The sequence below is a fragment of the Lipotes vexillifer genome, unplaced genomic scaffold (genome assembly GCF_000442215.2).
Source record: "Lipotes vexillifer unplaced genomic scaffold, Lipotes_vexillifer_v1.1 scaffold343, whole genome shotgun sequence".
Classification (NCBI taxonomy): domain Eukaryota; kingdom Metazoa; phylum Chordata; class Mammalia; order Artiodactyla; family Lipotidae; genus Lipotes; species Lipotes vexillifer.
This window is the reverse complement of record NW_006777506.1, coordinates 506,331-526,289: the sequence shown is the minus strand read 5'-3', so window position 1 is coordinate 526,289 and position 19,959 is coordinate 506,331. Positions and strand designations below refer to the sequence as shown.

General features: G+C 32.5%; 1 protein-coding gene across 1 annotated transcript in view; it reads right to left on the bottom strand.

The window, feature by feature from the left end:
• Window positions 1-19,959, bottom strand: part of SWT1 (SWT1 RNA endoribonuclease homolog) — an 86,085-nt gene that overhangs the window by 55,028 nt on the left and 11,098 nt on the right. The window contains exons 5-12 of the mRNA XM_007451142.1: window positions 19,738-19,797; window positions 18,037-18,166; window positions 16,978-17,079; window positions 16,388-16,576; window positions 10,464-10,557; window positions 3,623-3,768; window positions 1,855-2,018; window positions 359-497 (exon numbers count right to left, since the gene is read on the bottom strand). Coding sequence (XP_007451204.1) covers window positions 359-497; window positions 1,855-2,018; window positions 3,623-3,768; window positions 10,464-10,557; window positions 16,388-16,576; window positions 16,978-17,079; window positions 18,037-18,166; window positions 19,738-19,797 — 1,024 coding nt within the window. The remainder of the gene's footprint in view (window positions 1-358; window positions 498-1,854; window positions 2,019-3,622; window positions 3,769-10,463; window positions 10,558-16,387; window positions 16,577-16,977; window positions 17,080-18,036; window positions 18,167-19,737; window positions 19,798-19,959) is intronic.

Sequence of the window (19,959 nt, the reverse complement as noted above, 5' to 3'; positions counted from 1 at the left end):
AAAAAAAAAAAAAAAAAAAAAAAAAAAAGCTCGTGTGTTAAACACGATGAGCAATGAAAAAAAATCCACATAATTCTATTTGCATACCTAAATAAACTTTTAAAAGTTTTCAAACATTATTAAAAATTATATATTCACAATATCCAGGAACATCAACAATGATACAATTAACAGTTACAAGCTCTAGGAACTGCATCCATTCATCCAGCTGCCATAAATTTCCTTAAGAAATTAGAAGTATAAATGGTTAAGAACTAATTGACAAATCTCTTATTAATTCATCTTCACATTCCATGGAGTATATCTATTAGTCTGACTTTAATACAACATTTCCAAAGACAAGATAAAAGATTCAAACCTTTAGAGAGATTTTCATATAGGCTCTCAACAGTTAAAAGCAAGTTCTTTTCCACAACTAATCCAAATACAGCCAACCAATGTTTTCTAAAGCACTGTAATAAATGTATTAGAGTCCATGGTGGTTTCAAGTACAGCACCTAGAAAAAAATAGCATCATTGATTTACTTATTATTCCTATTATTTAAAAGTACCTATTTAGGAATTCCTACATATATTTCCAGGCAAAACATAGTTGAATTCTTTTTAAACTAAAAGATGTTTTATTAAACACCAATCACAATCTTAAAATGCTAATCCCACTGCAAATTGCTTTTGTAAAATTCATATTAGTATTAATCCTTATAGCTTCAGAAACTATGTGTGCAAAAACACAGTTCTAATCAGAAGAAGCATAGTTCTAATCAGCAAAAGTTGTCGATCTACTTTTCAACATGGTCAATTCTATGAGGAAATCAATCTATTTCATAAAACTAGGGAAAATAATCTATATAGAAAAAAATTGTCAACTATAATTGACACTTGCTACACTTTTGTAAAGACATGTTTACAAAGAAGATTGATCATTTAGTACTAAAAGATGTCAGCACATCCTTTTTTGAATCGTTCATATGCAATGACTTTCCTAGACTCTATTATGAAATCTAATTTACATCAACCTTCCTAGAAGAATCTGATCATTCTTCATCATCTTGGTTCAAGATTTGATAATATAATCAAGCCACACTGGCAAATATTAGAACCTCACTGAATATCTGGAAGAGATACAATTGATGGCAAACAAAGTTTCTCCTAATGATAAATGTGAATAGCAAACAGACATTAAACTAAAAAGGCCACTATTGCCAAATGTGGTGTTTTACTGATTGCAGAAAAGATGTGAATCTAAAGAAAATTCAAAATATTTTACTAATATCAAATTTATACTCTGATTCTCATATTTACATGACATAAGCTAACATTTAACTTCTCTTTCTGAAAACATATTGCTAAGGTAATTCCCTATACTAGACATTTTGACTCAAATAAACTTAAAATGAGAGGTTTTCTGAATTCAATTTAAGTTCCATGGAGGCAATGTGTCTGATACACTGTAGACACACAATAAATATTTGTTCACTGAAAAAAATGAATGAGAAGATGTAGAGAACAAACATATGGACACCAAGGGGGGAAGAGGGGGTGGTGGTGGTATGAATTGGGTGATTGGGATTGACATGTACACACTAATATGTATAAAATAGGTAACTAATAAGAACCTGCTCTATAAAAATGAAAATTCAAAAAAAATGAATGATAAAATATAGTCCTAATCTTTAGGAAATGCCCAACACTTAGCGTTCAGAGTTATTCCAAAAACTTCAAGAAAAAAATATAATGTGATGTAGATTATTACAATAAAGCTTACACATCTTATATAAGTAATATTTCTTAAAATAAGGGAATAAATCTTTAGCAATAAAAAGGAAATTTTCAACTAAGAGTTGAAATAATCACCTCCATCCAAAGGTTTCCAAAAGCAATTTTCATTTCTGTTTCTAATATTGAAGATAAGGCTGTTCCAAGAGATTTTTCGAGATCAGATACAATGCTTTCAAGTAGAATGCATAGTCCAGAGTTTGTAGATTCCTCCTCACAGCTCTTCTCTAAAGGTGTTGGTTCTTTAAAACAAATAGTTACAGGCTTTATTTAGGACACTAATAGTAAATATTTTACATATATAATTAGTATTTGGCCATAAATAATAAACATTTAATGGATATAATTAGTATTCGATCCTAAAAACAAATGAATACTTTATTTTTGAAACAGTATTCATGGGAGTTCCCTGGTGGCCTAGCAGTCAGTATTCCAGGCTTTCACTTGCTGTGGCCGGGGTTCAATCCGTGGTTGAGGAACTCCCGCAAGCCATGCGGCACAGCCAAAAATAAATAAATAAATAATTTTTAAAATAAAAATAAAACTATTTAGAAACATTTATTTCTAGTATAGTTATTTTAGACTCAACATAAATATATCACATTAGCAAAAGCTTTACCTTTTGACAAAAGGAGACGAAATGTTTTTACTAAAATAGAAATTTGAGAAATGTGTGTGATATTTTAACCAAAGTTTAAATTTTATTATTTTCAAAAAAAGTAAAAATTAAAATAACGCCTTGCATCTATTTATAATAGAAAACCAAGAACTATGGATCAAAATGTGTTTTCTTCCAAAGATAATATATTCTTCCAATCGCAATTCACATCAATAAATTGCTTTGAAAAGACTAAAAGCTCTGACTTAACCACTTTTATTCCTTCCCCTTCTAAAATAAGTTTTGATTATTTTAATTGATATTATTTCAATATAATTACTACTTTGACACCTGCAAACAACTGCAATTACTTTATGGCAAAATTCAATGTATTAAGGGGCATATCTCTACAAATACAAACCAAGGATTTAAAATGACAGTAATATAATGGGCAAACCAAACGCATGTTTCCCTTGAAAAACCACATACTAGAATATTCTGTTACTCCCTCTAAATGCCATTTTGAATATTATGACAAAAGAAATTTTATTACCATAAAGGTCAAATAAGTAGCATGTGATATATGAATACATGAAGCATATACATATGCTTTTAGAGACTTCAATAATTATTTTTCCCACAGAGGGAAATGGAGGGATGTATTTTTAAATTATGTAAGATTTAATATATTTCAACAAATATCAAGCGATAGAACAGATTATTCTGGTGGAAAAAAAGAGATAAAACAGCAGTATTGCCTTTAGCTTTCTTAAATATTCGTTCAAATTAAAAAAAAATTATTACTGGAGTCCTTCAAGTTTCTCTATTTCTGAGATTTTACTGTATTAATAGAAAGTTATGAATATGGAACTAATTTTTGAAATAAACTAAAAATTTCTCTCTACCTCAAATGAATATTTCCTGTGGCTACTATTAATTTAAAAGGTATACTCTGAGGTAAAAAATAGGATGCACACACTGATTATAAATATATAAAAATGTATGTGACTGTACAGACAAAAATTCAAATTAATTTGTAAAAGTATATGTAGAAGGCAATAATGTTATATTTTCTCTTGGATTACCATTATAATATTCATTCATCTCTACCATTTGTGCCAGAAAATACTCCAAACAATGTTATTTTCAATGTACAAAATAAAAATTTACTATTAATTCCAACTGTTATCAATATTCTTAGTATATAAAATATGATATATTTCTAATTATTTGTAGTAAGAATACTACCTGCTTTCAATTGTTGTTTAGATATACAAGGCTGATGACATACAACTGTGTTCAGAGATAAGTTTAATAATTCTGCACTCAATTCTTCTTTACTGAGTGACTTCACACCACTTATTAGGCCTTTGTTTCTTAAATTTCTATCATCCCTAAGGTTGGGTTAGGAGGAAAAAATATTTTATTTTTTATAAGATAAATCACATGGCAACTAAAAACACATGGAATCTAATCAGAGGCTGGTGATTCTCAGCATATATATTAAGAAATGATAACAATTTTTTAAATATAGAAGATAAATAAATATACACTAGAATCAAATCATCTGAGCTTTTGAGAATAATTATTATTATTATATATTGAATGTTTCCCAGGTACCAGGCACTGTTCTAAACACTTTATATATATATCAATCCATTTAATTCTCACAACAAACCTCTTAGGTAGGAGTGGTACTTATTTTTATCCCCATTTCACACATAAGAAACTGAGGTGTATGTGAAGTCCCTGGGGGTCCACTGGTTAGGACTCCACGCTTTCACTGCTGAGGGCCTGGGTTCAATCCCTGGTCGGGGAACCAAGATCCCATAAGCCATGTGGCATGGCCAAAAAAAAAAAAAAAAAAAGAAACTGAGGTATAAAAAGGTTAAGTAACTTGTCCAAAGTTATACCCAGTAAGTGGGAGATGGACTTGAACACAAGAATATGATCATCCCAAGATAAACACAGAGAGCCATAATAAGATAAATAATTTACACAGGGTAAGCAATTATAAATTTCCTTAGAGTGAGCATAAGACAAATGATGTGAATTTGCTATTTGCTGAAAGAGCCAGTATGATTAGAGCATAGTGCATGAGACCAGTTTACGTGGCTACAGAGAAAGGCAAGAACATTAATAAATGGAAAGAGATTTAAGGGCTTCAATGGGGAAATGACATGATCAGATCTGTGTTTACCAAACTGTTGTTCTTGCATCTAGTAGGCTTCCAGCTTTTGTTAATGGCAGAGTAGCTTGGTCAGACTAACCCTCCCACAACAAGAATTAGAAAATCTGGACCAAAAGCAACAAAAAAAGACAATCCCAAAAAACCCTATTTGAAGGCACTAGAAGGCAATCAAATGTAGGCAGAAGGTGGAGGGGAATCTACATTCAAGAAGCAGATGCTGCACTGGTAAGAGCTACAATTTTCTACCTTTTTGCCTGAGGGTATTCCCTAATTCATCAATGCCTTACAACAGAAAGCCACAGTCTTTATGGCTTGAAATGTCAGAAGGCACTGTTCAGGACTGGCCAGAGCATACAGAAAGTTAAGGTGGAACCTGAAGAAGGGAGGAAACCACAGAGAAGGTGAGTCATAAAATCTGCATATAAATTCTGCCCAGAAAAAAAAGCAACATACTGCCAAAAGACAAAGCAATCAACAGAACCAGACTCAGACATGACACAGATGTTGAAGCTATATGATAGGAAATTTTAAATAATTTTGATTAATCTGTTAGAGGCTCTAATGAAAAAGGTGAATAGCATGTAAAACCAGATGGAAATGAAGAATGCCTTCAGCAGGCTCCTCAACAGACTCAACACAAGTGAGGAAAGAAACAACATACATTAAGACAGGTCAAAAGAAATTATCCAAACTGAAACAAGAAGAGAATAAAAGGTTAAAAAAATACATAAGAGCTGTTGGACAATATCAAATGGTCCAATATACATGCATGTATTAGTTGTCTACTGCTGTGTAACAATTAATCCCCCAAATTTAACAGCTTGAAAAAACATTTATTATCTCACACAGCTTCTAAGAGTCAGGGATCTGAGAGTAGCTTGACTGAATGGTTCTGGCTCAAGGTATCTCACAAAGGTGAAGCGTGCTATTGCCTGGGGTTGCAGTCATCTCAAGATTTAATTGCTGCTCATTCATGTGGCTATAGGCAGGGAGTAGCCCTTCACTGGCTTTTGTCTGGAGGCTTCAGTTTCTCAGCATGTGGGCCTCTCCACAGGGCTCCTCACAGCATGCAACTTGCTTCTGCACAACAAGTGATCCAAGAGAGATGGAAGAAACAAGAGTGCCCAAGAAGGAATTCCCAGTCTTTTATAACCTAATCTAAGAAGTGACATATCATCGCTTCTGATGCATGCTATCTGTCACACAGACAACCATTCCTGGTACAATGTAGGAAAGGACTACACAAGGGCATTAATACTAAGAGGCACAGGGAATTCCGTGGAAGTCCAGTGGTTAGGACTCTGCACTTCCACTGTAGGGGGCCTGGGTTCCATCCCTGGTCAGGAAACTAAGTAAGATCTCACAATGCAGCGCAGCCAAAAAAAAAAAAGAAAAGAAAAAAAGAAAAAACAAAAACAAACAAACAAAAAATACTAAGAGGCAGGGATCACTGGAGTCATCATGGATGCTGACTACTACAATGTAATTCTGTAATACCAGAAGGAGAAAAGAAGGAATGGGGCAGAAGAAATATCTGAAGAAATATTTGGCTGAGAATTTTCCAAAACTAAAATGAACACCAAACCATAGATCCAAGAAGCTCAGAGAATATCAAGCAGGATAATTTCCTCTCCTCTACCACAAACATACACACAAACAACTGGCCATAACTGCTAAAGACTGCTAAAACAAACTGCTAAAAAAACAAAAGACAAAGTCTTGAAAGCAATGAGAGGGGAAAAAAGACACATTACACACAGAGGAAAAAGACAACATTTACAGCAGACTTCTCATCAGAAACCAAACAAGCTAGAAGAAAATGGAGTGACACCTTTAAAATACCAGAAGAAAAAAAAAAAAATCAACCCAGAATTGTACATCTAGTAAAAATATCTTTCAAAAATAAATAAATAAATACACTATCAGACAAATAAAACCAGAAAATTCTCTGCCAACAGATTTAACATGTCAAAGAAAGTTGTTTGGGCAAAATGAATATGACCAGAAATCTGACACCAGACAGAAACTTGTATCCAAAAAAAGAAATGAAGAGTGCTAAAAATGGAATGCAAGATTAAAATATTCACTTTATTTTAAATTGCTTTAGATGGTAAATGGCTGAAGCAAAAATATTAGCAAAGTATTGTGTTTATTGTTTCTGTAAAGGCTATATATATGACTACGATAGCAAAAACGGAAGGGGAGAAATATGAAGCATATTAAAATCCTTACAATATACATGAAGCAATATAATATTATTTAAAGGTAGACTTTGATCAAGTAAAGCTGTATATTATAAACACTGAAGTAACCATTAAAAAGTTTTCAGGGCTTCTTGCCGATGCAGGAGACGCGGGTTCGTGCCCCGTTTCGGGAAGATCCCACATGCCGCGGAGCGGCTGGGCCCGTGAGCCATGGCTGCTGAGCCTGCGCGTCCGGAGCCTGTGCTCCGCAAATGGGAGAGGCCACAACAGTGAGAGGCCGGCATAACGCAAGGAAAAAAAAAAAAAAAAAAAAAAAAAAAAAAAAGTTTTTTCAAAAAGGTATAAAGCCAATAATGGAGATAAAATGGCACCACAATTAATCCAAGCAAAAAAAAAGGAAAAGGAAGAAAAGAATAGCTGAACAAATAGAAAATAATTAGCAAAATGGTAGATTCTGATCCAACCAATTAACTGTGAATAGTAGAAACTCATCAATTAAAAAGACAGAAATTGTCAGAATGGAAAAAAAGAAAAGTACCAACTACATGCTATCCACAAAATACTTACTTTAATATAAAAACACAGATAGGTTAAAAGTATATGGATGAAAAAGATATACAATATAAATATTAAGCAAACAAAACTGGAGTAGTAATATTAATACTAAACAAAGGAAACTTCAGAACCAGGAATATTATCAGTAACAAAGTGAGACACTGTATAATGAGAAAGGTGTCAATTCACCAAGAAGACAATCCTAAATGTGTATGCCTCTGACTACAGAGCTTCATAATACATGAAATAAAACAAAGAGAACAGAAAGGAGAAGTAAACAAATCCACAATTACAGTTGGGAATTTCAATACTCCTCTCTCAGTAATCATAGAACAAGTAGACAGATAATTAGTAAGGTTATAGAAGACATGAACAACACTATCAATAAAATTGACCTATTTAAAATTTATGGAATACTCTACCCACAAGAGCTGAATACATTCTTCTTAAGTGCACATAAAATATTCACCAAGTTAGACCTTATTCTTGGTCATAAAACAAAGTTTAACAAATTTAAAAGAATAGAAATCATATAAATTATGTTCTCAAGCCATAACAGAATTAAAGTGCAAATCAATAACAAAAAACTGGAAATTTTGAAAATATTTGGAATTAATTGTAACAAATATCTAAATAACTTATGGGTCAAAAAGGAAATTATAAGGAAAATTATAATTTTTTTTTTTTTTGGCCACGCCGTATGGCTCCAGGATCTTAGTTCCCCAACCAGAGATCGAATCCAAACCAGGGCCCTGGCAGTGAAAGCATTGAGTCCTAACCACTGGACTGCCAGGAAATCCCTGAAAATTATAAAATATATTAAATTGAATGAAAATAAAAACACAACATATCAAAATTTGTGGAATGCAGCTAAAGCAGTGCTTAAAGAGAAATTTACAGCAGTCTCAAAAAATGATCTAAGCGTCCACCTTAAGAAACTAGGAAAAGAGCACAAAAGGGGCATGAGAGTATTTTTTGGGGTAATGGAAATATTCTATGTATCAAGAGAGATGTGGGTTACACCAGGGTATCCACTGTCAACACTGTATAGTTAAGATTTGGGCATTTTAATATTATACATTTTCCCTTAAAATAAAAAGAACTGTATAAAAATAATCATATGGGGGACAGAAATATAGATAATAGAAGAATGGTAGAATCTTGATAATTGTTGTAACTGAGTATTTAGGAGTTTATTAGCTCTTCTTCATTTTGAAAGTTGTTGAAATTCTTCATAACGAAACTTGTTAAAAATTAAAAATACCATTATTACTTTTTGAAAAATAAATGGAAAGTAAGTATTGAAGTAGAGAGCATAATGGGTCTTAGAGCAGAAAAGGAACAGGAAAAATAACATCACTTGACATCGGATGGTGGCAGAGTAGACAAAGAAAAGAAGACCATACAAGACCTACTATTTAACTGGATATAGATTACGAAGGAAAGGCAGGAATCAAAAATGACTCCTAGGTTTCTGGCTTTAGCAAATGGGTAGAAGATGGCACTTTTTATTCAGATGGAGAACAGTTAAGAAGGAAAGATCAGGAGTTCATTTTTGGAGATGGTAGGTCCCAGATGTCTATGAGACATCCAAACAGAGATATCAAATAAGTAGATGAATATACTAGTTGAGACTTTAGAAGAGAGATGTGGACTGGAGATATTAACTGGGGGTTCCTGGCCCATATTTAGGATTGTAAATATGAGTAAAGCACTTAGAATGAGGTATAGTATATAGTGTTTATAGAAGGGTTCTCCTAGTCACTGTTGTTATTAATATTAATTATTATAATCATCATCCATTTAAGTAATATAAATGTATCCTCACATTAAGTATGTGTGACTTAACACAGTATGATTATCACACTTTATAGGAAAAAATAAAAATAAAAAACAGGCTTGCCTGATGATGCCAGTTAAAAGTAAAGTCTGACTACGAATTTTCATTTCACTGAAAACTGTTACATCTGTTAATCCCAAAACAGTGACTGCAGAAATAATGGAGAACTGATAAAATCTCACCAATTTAATTTTCATTCTAAGTTGAACTAAAAAAATAACAAATACATAAAAATTATCTCTCAATTTTAGTTTATCACAAATTCAAAATGATTAACATATTAATTCTATTTCAGCCTTCAACAAACTCCAACATGATATATTATGTCCTAGATTAAAAAATAATTTGAAACTAGAGATAGAAATCTCTAGTATTTCCTTTAATATAAAAAAATAACATTATCTTTGAACACAGCTAAAATGATAATTAACCAAGCCCCCTTACAAGAAAAATCTTATGGCTATTCATTTCTATAATCACTCCATTTCAGAGAACTTGGGCATGATCACGAAACTGTAAAAAGCCCATTTTTCAGTGAGTACAATTCAGACTAAGACTGCAAATTAAAATTGCTCTTATCAGTTCCTTTAAAGCCTTTTCTCATACATGATGAATACAATTTTGCTTAACATTATACTTTTACCTTAGAACTAAGTTATGAATACATTAGTTGGGAATGGAGGAATGGAATCAGGAAGGGAGGAGGAGGAAAAAACGCTTATTGAGATAATTTTATGTGCTAGGCACTCTTCTAAGTCATATATATATTTTTTCTGACTAAATACTCACAATAACCTTATAAAGGCAGGTATTATTATCCTCCCTATATTTTACACATGAGGAAGCATTAAGCAACCTTCCAAGGTCACAAAGCTGATTAAGTGGTAGATCCAAAATTCCAACTCTAACTCTATCACAGGCATCAAGGATATAACTGCAACAAAACTTAGCCCTTCTCCACAAATTAATTAATTAGTTAATTAACTCTCCTGCCTCATGACCAAAAATGTCAGATTTTTATTTCTATTTTTTGGGGATGTTAAATTGACTTTCCCTGCTTTTTCAAAAGTTTTCTAAATATCAAATAACTTAAGTTGAAATGAAACCATGAGATTCAAATCTCATTCTTCTATAGCTTGCACATTATAAGAATGTGAGATATAAATGAATATACTTACTGGCAGATTTAGAAAAGTATGTATGTTTTTCATCTTGGTATGGGGGACAGTATGATTTTTAAAAATTCTTTAATATAAGTCACTATTTTTAAAAAAAGAGTAAAATGATAATGAAACTCACGTGCACAAAATAACAAGAGAACAAGGGAATAATTCTTGGTACTGAAGACAGCATTTTAATACACGATCATCATTGTTCTCATCGCTCAATCCATCTGCAAATTTAGTAAAAGCAACAATCAATAAGCACACTAAAAATCTGTGAACTGTATGAATAATCTAGGCCATATTTACAAATCAAATCATCTGAAAGAAAGAAAACTTTTTAAATAAGAGGAAGATAAGACACAACAAAAACAATGCCTTGAAAATTCTGTATCTAGAATTCAGGCAGCATATAGATGTGGGTTTAATAAACTGATTAGTTTGCTACTATCAGTAAAATGGAATAGGATATGCCTATTAATAAATCCAACGGAAAAAATCTGATCAGTAGGTTAAATGCCATATTAGAAACCAAAAGCTACGAATCTAGTCTCAGTTCAGTCACTTATTGACTTAACAAAAGTAAATTATATGATTACATCATGCTTAAAATCAACAGCTTAAAAGAGGTCTGTAAAATTATAAGCAACTGTTCTGCCAACAACAGAACCACTTTCATGTGTCTGCTTTGTCTTAAACTCTAAGCAATAACGTTTAGAGAGAGATGTATAGGAGAAGGCAACAAAGGCGCTAGGCAGAGAATACAAAAAGTAACTTCTAACAAATGCTAATATGTGGCTGACAGAGTGTCCTCTAGCATTCTCCAAGCCTTAAAGCATGTAGTAAGTTTGGTTTTTTGTGAAAATAATGTAATGTGTAGGAATAGGACCAAGGACAGCATTTCTTATAAGTCCTTACACTACTTGCCTCAGAACTCCCTGGGGTACTTACCCAGACCCATTTCTGGAAAAGAATCTTTGGAGCCTGGACCCAAAGATTGATTTAAGCCTTTGGCAACTCTCTTACACACTGAAATTCAAGATGTAATGGACAGTGAGACTCAACTTTGTTCCCAGATTATAACCTTTTTTCCCCTCAACTTTTAGCCTACAGTTACTTAGTCCTCTAAACTTTCAAATTAGAAAATTCATTCATGCATTCAATAAATATTTATATAGGGTCTAATTTGCACCAGGTGCCTAGGCTAGGTAATTGGACATTCAAAAGACAAGCTTTTAGGGGTCTCACAATCTCGTGGTGAAATCTAGACAGAACTCAACTGATCTTACAGCATGAGCCTTAGGGAGATGTGATTCAGTTCTTTAATCCGACAACCAGCCAGCCAGCCAGACATAGTATAGCAATCAATTTTCCTTCTTTTAGCTCAGAGAGTAAATACCACAATAATGCAAAATGGGCAGCTCAAAATCACTGGTTAACTTTAGTAACTCAATTTGACCAAAAGAAGGATGTTTAAAGGCTACAGTACATGCTCTAAAGGTACCAAAGTTCAAGATTACCTGTTCTGTCATTTTTTCTAGGACACATGGGCCTGGAAGATATACCTAAAACTACAAGAATATTCATGAAATATTTTATCAACAAATATTTTTGAGCACCTGCTCAGGTACTATTCAAACGTGAACAAAACGGACTCTGAAAACAGACTGATCTGGGTTTGAATCCCTGCTTTCCCACATACTGGACATGTAATAATGGACAAACTGCTTAACAGGATGATTAAATGAGAAAATTTATATGAAACACTTGGCCCAATATATGCCTGTATCATGTGTTCCTTAAGTAGCATACATTTATTACTTAAGACTCAGCTTAAATGGCACTTCAACAGCAACAACCTCTACTCACAACACCAAATTAATTCTGTATAAATGAGAGTTAATATGATTTTTAACATTTAATAGAATTAAAGCTTCTCAACAGCAGGCCTTGTATGTCTCATTCACTGCTGCAGCCTCAACACTTAGAAGTGTCTGGTACAAATATTTGATTCAACAAAAATATAATAAAAGAAAATATAAAAATGATGGAATAAATGTCTCATGTGGGAGGTGTCAGATAACTTTATTTTTGCTTTTAATTATTTTTACCTAATTATAAAAATAAAATAATTATAGAAAATCTGGAAAATTCAGCAAATATTAAGAAAATTAAAATAACTCATAATTCCATCAGCTCAATATTACCAATATCCACCATCTATAAGTATACATGCATAATCTAAGAAATTTGGGATTGCACTTTATATTCTTTTAAATCTTATTTTAATATCACACGTCATTAACATTTTTCAAAATACAATATTCTCTCATATGACTACATCATTATACGTAACTTCTCCAAATGTTAGATTGTTTCCAATTTTTTTGCTGCATAAATCATGCTGTGATGAACATTATTTATATAAATCACTGTGAGCATCTCTGATTATTTCTTTAAAATAATTTCTAGAAAGAGAACCATCTCTTTTGGCTTCTTAATACACACTAATAAATTGCTCTCCTGAAAAGTTACTAACTTATATTCCCAATGCACTGAGCACTGTGTTCCTATCAAGTGCTGGGAAGGAGTAGCTTACTAAACATAGAAGCAATTTAAAAAAAAAAGGAAAAAGTGAAAGATATAAACTAAAACTTTATACATAAGAAATTAACAATATTAAAAATAGCAAACAGGAAAATATTTGCCTTGAACAAAGGACCAACTAGTTGTACTTCTTCTTTTGTGAATTACCTATTAATAATCTATGTCCATTTAGGGGAAAGGGATTTTTAGTTTTTCTAATCAATCTGTATAACCTTCTCATGTAAAAGGACGCAAAAGAATTATCGCCTATTCCAGACCATAAATCATTAAGTAATATATTAGCTCAACCAATCTTCACAACCATTTTTTTCAGGGGGAGGTCATTTCCCTCCATTTCATTTACTCAGTTTCCTCACCTTTAACTTTCCCTAGGTCAGCTTATAAACCCAGGTCAATCACATTTCAAATCCTATTCTCTTCTCACCATAATGCATACTACATCAAATAAACACAATTTTGAAAAGAGTAAGGACAACACTAAAACTATGGTCAACTAAGGCTATTTTAACATGGACTATCTGCATTCAATTTGTGGCATTTTTCTTTTTTTTAATGGAAAATGCTTGTCTAAAAAAATACATTGTTATAATACTGTGATTACATAAAAGAAAATAATACAGCAAGATAAGCAATTATTAGAGTTAGTGGCAAATGTGCTCGACAGATGTAAAGTGTAAAGACTGTTTTGTTCTTGCTTTTCTCCAAGCAAGTACTTTAATTTCACTCAATAAGCCTGAATTAAGTTTTTTCATAAGAATTTCAATTTACCATTAGAATATAAAATATAATTTTATTATGATAAAAATGACTGATATTTCTAAAGGATATCATAAAACCACTATCAACAGAATAAATGTATTGAGTACATTAGATTTTATATAAAGAATGTTTTAAATAATCAGTTTGACAGATAACAATGATACAGTGAAACACATAAAGGATTTATCTGACACAGACAATTACACAAATAATCTATCTACAACCTTATAACTAAAAGCGCAATTTAACAAAACAAAGATCAAATAATACCAATTTAAGCTTTAAAGTGAAATGTGGATATCAAGGAAGACCCAGAAATTGAAGCAGCACACAAGTTTGAGACCACTACTATGATTTATCCTCCTTAATAACCCAAAAAGCATAGACTGAAGAAGTCAAAGTATCAAAAAAGCACATAAAAATGGAAAAATCAAAAGAAACATAACAAGCATCTATAAATAATAAATGTGGCCAAAATATCTATTCTAAAATTAGCTCTTCTAAAATAAGTCTCAAAGTCAATCTATTGAAGGGATAGATATTCCACTTAGGACAAGTTCTTAACATCTCTATGTCTCAATTTCCTCATCAATAAAATGGATCTAATAAGAATTTATCTTCCACAAGTACTATAAGGTTTGAATGAGATATTAGCTGTAAAGCACTTAGAAAAAGGTCTGGAGAGTAATGGCCATGTAAGTGTTGTCTATTATTATCATCATCTATATAATTATATAATAAAACACAATTTGTATCAACTAACAAAGAAAAACAATAAAAGATTAAGAGTAAAAAAAAGTTCCCACCTCTTCTTAAGGATCGGGGTTTTACTGAAATGATGGTTTAGATTAGAGGTTTTGTTAACTGCATGGCTGTTTTTTTAAAAAGTCCTGCAAAAAAAAAAAAAAAAAAGGGCCTCCCCGGTGGCGCAGTGGTTGCCATGGCCGCTGAGCTTGTGCGTCCGGCAAGGGGAGAGGCCACAACAGTGAGAGGCCCACGTATTGCAAAAAAAAAGTCCTATCTGTTAGCAATACATACCAAAGTACTACAGGAGTTCCAGGAGTTGGGGGAGAAGGGGAAAAGGAAATGAGAGAACAAGAATGACAAAATGTTGAGAATCACTGAAAATGAGTGAGAGGTACATAGGGATTCATTATTATATTATATTATATTATACTGCATTTGAAAGTTTTCATAACGGAAAGTAAAAAAAAAAAAAAAAAGACCATCTAAGGTGTTCAATTTAATATAATGTGTTTTTAATTTTAATATTTTTAATATTTTCTTAACTCTAATAAGTGATTTTTTTTTAGTGGTTTCCTTTAAAAGCTCTTAAACAGCACATGATCTTCCTATTCAAAATGCATAAGCATTGTATTTGGAATATACTAAGAGCTATTAAATATTTGTAAAGAGAATAAATAAAGAAATTAATGGGAAAGGCCCTTTTTCTTCACAGATTTAAGACTAAACAGCTGTGCCAAAAGCCTTCTCAGGGTTAATTTCATGATTAGATTCATCTAAAGATGAATTATTTCATATCCTATAGTAAATATGGATACAGTAAACAACATAAATCCATATTTAAAATAAGATAAATCTACATATACAAATATTTCTGAGTTGGAAAGAAACCAATTTTTAAAGAATGAAATATATCCTCTAAATGTATGTATAAACTCTGCAGAGGCAACAGTGTTGCTTTACACACAGATCTTTTTCCAAATAGTTATATAAAACATGAAGAACAAGGGGTGGGATAGGGAGGGTGGGAGGGAAACACAAGTGGGAGGAGATATGGGGATATATGTATATGTATAGCTGATTCACTTTGTTAGAAAGCAGAAACTAGCACACCATTGTAAAGCAATTATACTCCAATAAAGATGTTAAAAAAAATTAAAAAATAAAATAAAAACATGGGGGCTTCCCTGGTGGCACAGTGGTTGAGAGTCCGCCTGCCGATGCAGGGGATGCAGGTTTGGGCCCTGGTCTGGGAGGATCCCACATGCCGCGGAGCAACTGGGCCTGTGAGCCAGAATTACTGAGCCTGCGTGTGTGATGAAGAGTGACCCCCGCTTGTCACAACTAGAGAAAGCCCTTGCACAGAAACGAAGACCCAACACAGCTATAAATAAATTAATTAATTTTAAAAAATTTGTATAAAAAAAAAAAACATGAAGAACATACTTAGGTTCTAAGATTTTTAAATGACTAAAAAATAAACTAATATGGAAAAAAATCAGGAGAAAATCTATAGACCTCTATAATAAAAATACCTCCTTATTACAGGTTCTGACAAACCAGAGGAAAACAATGCCTGCCTCTGCATTATATTAACTGCATGCAGTGATGATCAGAAACACAGATCACTTAGTGGCCTCATCACTCAACATGGTATTTTAAAAAAAGAATCCAAAGTACTGTAATATAGACAACTATGCATACAGAACTATACAGTCACTCTCTGTGAAATATGGACATAACCTAAGAAGGTCTAGGAGAAGTAGAAAAATAAAAATCAAAGGCCTCCAAACCAAGCCTAACAGAATATGCCAAAGCATCACTATGCCCTGCCATTTCACACTGTAATACTGTTAATTTTTTTTAAAGTTCTGCACCATTTCCCTTCATTAATGAGTCAGCATCCAAACAAATCTTAATCAAGAAGCACCTTGAGAGAACAATACTTACAAAGTTTTTGAGATGCAAGTTGTATTGACTGACCCCATAGCTTCCTATCTTGATTTTTGAGACTGTCATTGATGAAATGAACTGCAGGTATAGCTTTGTGCTGGGCATGTTTCAGTAATTTTCCTGCCTTCATACGATCCAGCTCTTGCACAACAACCCAGGGAATTATTAACACAAGCCTGTCAAAGCCTAAAAAATAAAAAGATTTCTTAGATGTCAACAAATATGTATTGAGCAACTAAATCAAACTGCTATAGGAGAATTAAAAGTTTTAAAGAAATTCACAATCTAAATGAAGAGATAATAGATAAAAATAGGAACTAAAATCAGATATAAGTGTCAAGAGAATGTTACAAAAATAAATACTACTGGAAATCACAAAAGAGTAAGTTTAGAAGCTAGGTTAACCTGTAAAGGCTTTTTTTTTTTTAACTTAAGTTGATTATGCTTCATATATATATACACACACGTACTTAATAACATATCCAAATGGAAATAAGTTTGTGGGGGGGAAAAACCCACATCACTGTTAATATAAAGTATCAACTCAAATAAGAAAATCAGAATTGGTAAATATGTTCTATAAATACCTGAGATTTCTGTTGTCTTCAAAATTCTAACAAATTTGAGATGATTCATCAGTATATTTGTGTCAACAACAATTAAAAGTTTTTTGTCTGAAGCAGTATTTGCTAGAGAAAAAGAGCAAAGTGAGGATTTCATGACATTTGATAACAGACTTGCATAATAACTACAATTTTGATATCACAGAACTTTGACAGCATTCTTAAGGCAGTACTTTAGACAATAAAAACAAAAATGCATTTACTCCAATTCTTAAGAGAAAGAACAGTAATCAGTGTTTAATTATCCACCAATAGAATATTGTATATTGCTTACGGGTGGATTTTAAATCATAAATTAACTTGCACCAGCAGTAACTATGTTGCCAAACCCTGTACTCTTATCACTGGTAGTTACATACTTATGAATCATAAGCTAATTTTAATGTATTCTGAAATATAACTGAAAAAACAAATATGTGTAAATGAAAGAAAAAAGATAATACTAGCACTGTTATTTCATAGGGTCATGTGAGGAACAGATAAGTTGATGCATAGGAAAACACTTAATAAATTGAAAAATGCAATGTGAATGTAACATAGCATTACTATTTTTACAAATACAATTCAAAACAGTATACTAACATATTTTGGGTAACACCTATCATTATCTTCTCCAAGGAGTGAGAATAATCACAATTCTACTATATAAATAAGAAATCCATGAATATAATACCTTTGAGCAATTTGCATTATTTCTGATCAGTGCTTTACAAAGCTGAAATTGTTAAAAGTTATGATTAAGAGCAAAAATAAAAGACAGCTCATAACTCTGATTACTGCCCCTTGGCAAAAGGAGAAAGAGAAAATATGTCTAACTGCCTAATAATATGAGATATATAAAGCAAATGATGATAAGACAAACCTTAGACCTGATTCCTGTAGCTAAAAGAAATATACTTTATTATTTCAAATAAGCACATTTTAACATTTTTCCTCTAAATATTATAAAAATTGAATGTCGGCACATTAATTCTTAAGAAAACATAGGAAATCATAAAACAGTCATATGCATATAGGATATACCAGAAGAGGAATGTACATCATCTTCCACCAAGTCAATCTCCATACTTGTTAACTCTCCAGAAGGTGGAACCACAGGTAAATCCACACTTTTTCCCACACGTGCAGCGTGAAGCTCTTCTACAATCTGCATCTAAATTGCAAAAGACCCACATAAAATATTTTGAATTATTTTCTCTGCAGACTAGTAAGAGAAAAAAGCAATTAATTCTTAATTAATTCACTTAATATGAGATAGTTTGTGAAGAAAAATATTTACAAAAATATGAAAGCCACATGATAAAAGAATACAGATTTATAAACATACACAATGTTCCTAATATAGCTCTTCTCTTCTTACTTTATTATTTCTGCAACCTTAGGCAAGCATATTATTTAACAACCATGGGTCTCAGTTTATCTACACAGTAGGAATATTAAATATCTGTATCCTTTTAGTATTTTTTGTAAGGATTAAATGAAGTAATGTGAAGAACCTCACACAGAGCCTAGTACAAAACAGACTTCCAAAACAAGTTAATTCTCATCCCCATTCTCACTTCAAAGTATTTTAGGAGCCAAATATGTTTATATCTGGATGATGAGCACTTTTCCTAAGATTTCTAAGATTGTTTATGAACCATCAAAAACTGAAATACAGATCTTAATACCCTTCCCACTTCAGGGAAGTAGTTCCCTGATGTATTCTGATGCAAAGAAATTAAAGTATAATCTAACTTTAGAGCAGAGGTGAGAAATCTTTCTTCTCTCAAGGGGCATTGACCCAAAAGACATAAAAGTATAACTGACTGTCACAAATAAAAAGCAATCAGTATGGTTTTAAAGTCTCCTTTAAATAGAAAAACACAAAGTGTTCTATGAATCTAATTTTAATTTAGAAGCAGGGAAGATAAAATTGTACGCAATAATTCTATGAGGTTCAACCAGGAGATTCTAGCTGAGAAATGAAGCAACAGGTAAAAAATAAATGTATGTGCCCTCATTTTCATTGAAGAAATGTTCATCTTGTTGCTAATTAGAAAAATGAGGCAAAACATGCTAATATCATACTGCATTTTGGCAAGCCAAGGCATAAGCATGCAAAAACATAACATTACTTTAAAATTCACGTAACTTGTGGGCCACAGGCTCCATGCTCTTTATTCAAAACAGATTACAGGGGCTTCCCTGGTGGCGCAGTGGTTGAGAATCTGCCTGCCAATGCAGGGGACACGGGTTCAAGCCCTGGTCTGGGAAGATGCCACATGCCATGGAGCAAGTGGGCCCATGAGCCACAACTACTGAGCCTGCGCACCTGGAGCCTGTGCTCCGCAACAAGAGAGGCCACGACAGCAAGAGGCCCGCGCACCACAATGAAGAGTGGCCCCCGCTCGCCGTAACTAGAGAAAGCCCTCACACAGAAACGAAGACCCAACACAGCCAAAAATAAATAAATAAATAAATTAGTTAATTTAAAAAAAGATACTCTGTCAAAACAGATTAGAGGTTATTAGAAAAAAAGCCCAAAAGGTGATAAAGTAAATGTAAATACTTCCCCAAACAGTTTTTCATGGCTTCATAAAAACTTACGTATTGAATTAGGCAGTGACATCACTGTTATTTTCATACTATCAAGGTTTTTATACTCATTATATTTTATTGAAATAGGAACACTTTGACTTAATTTCATTAAAAATATTCAAAGTAAATAAATATCTCAGTAACCTCTTGATCTGTATCTTGAGTACTTTCAAGTGACACTGAAGAACACGGTGCTTCAAAACTCTGAAATGAAAAGTAATTTTATTAGTTACAAAGCATATACCTAGAGTAAGGTTTTTCAACCTTGGCACTACTGACATTTGGGATCGGGTAATTCTTTGTTTTGGGGGCTATCCTATGCGCTGTAGGATGTTTAGAAGTATCTCTTCCCTCTACCAATAGATA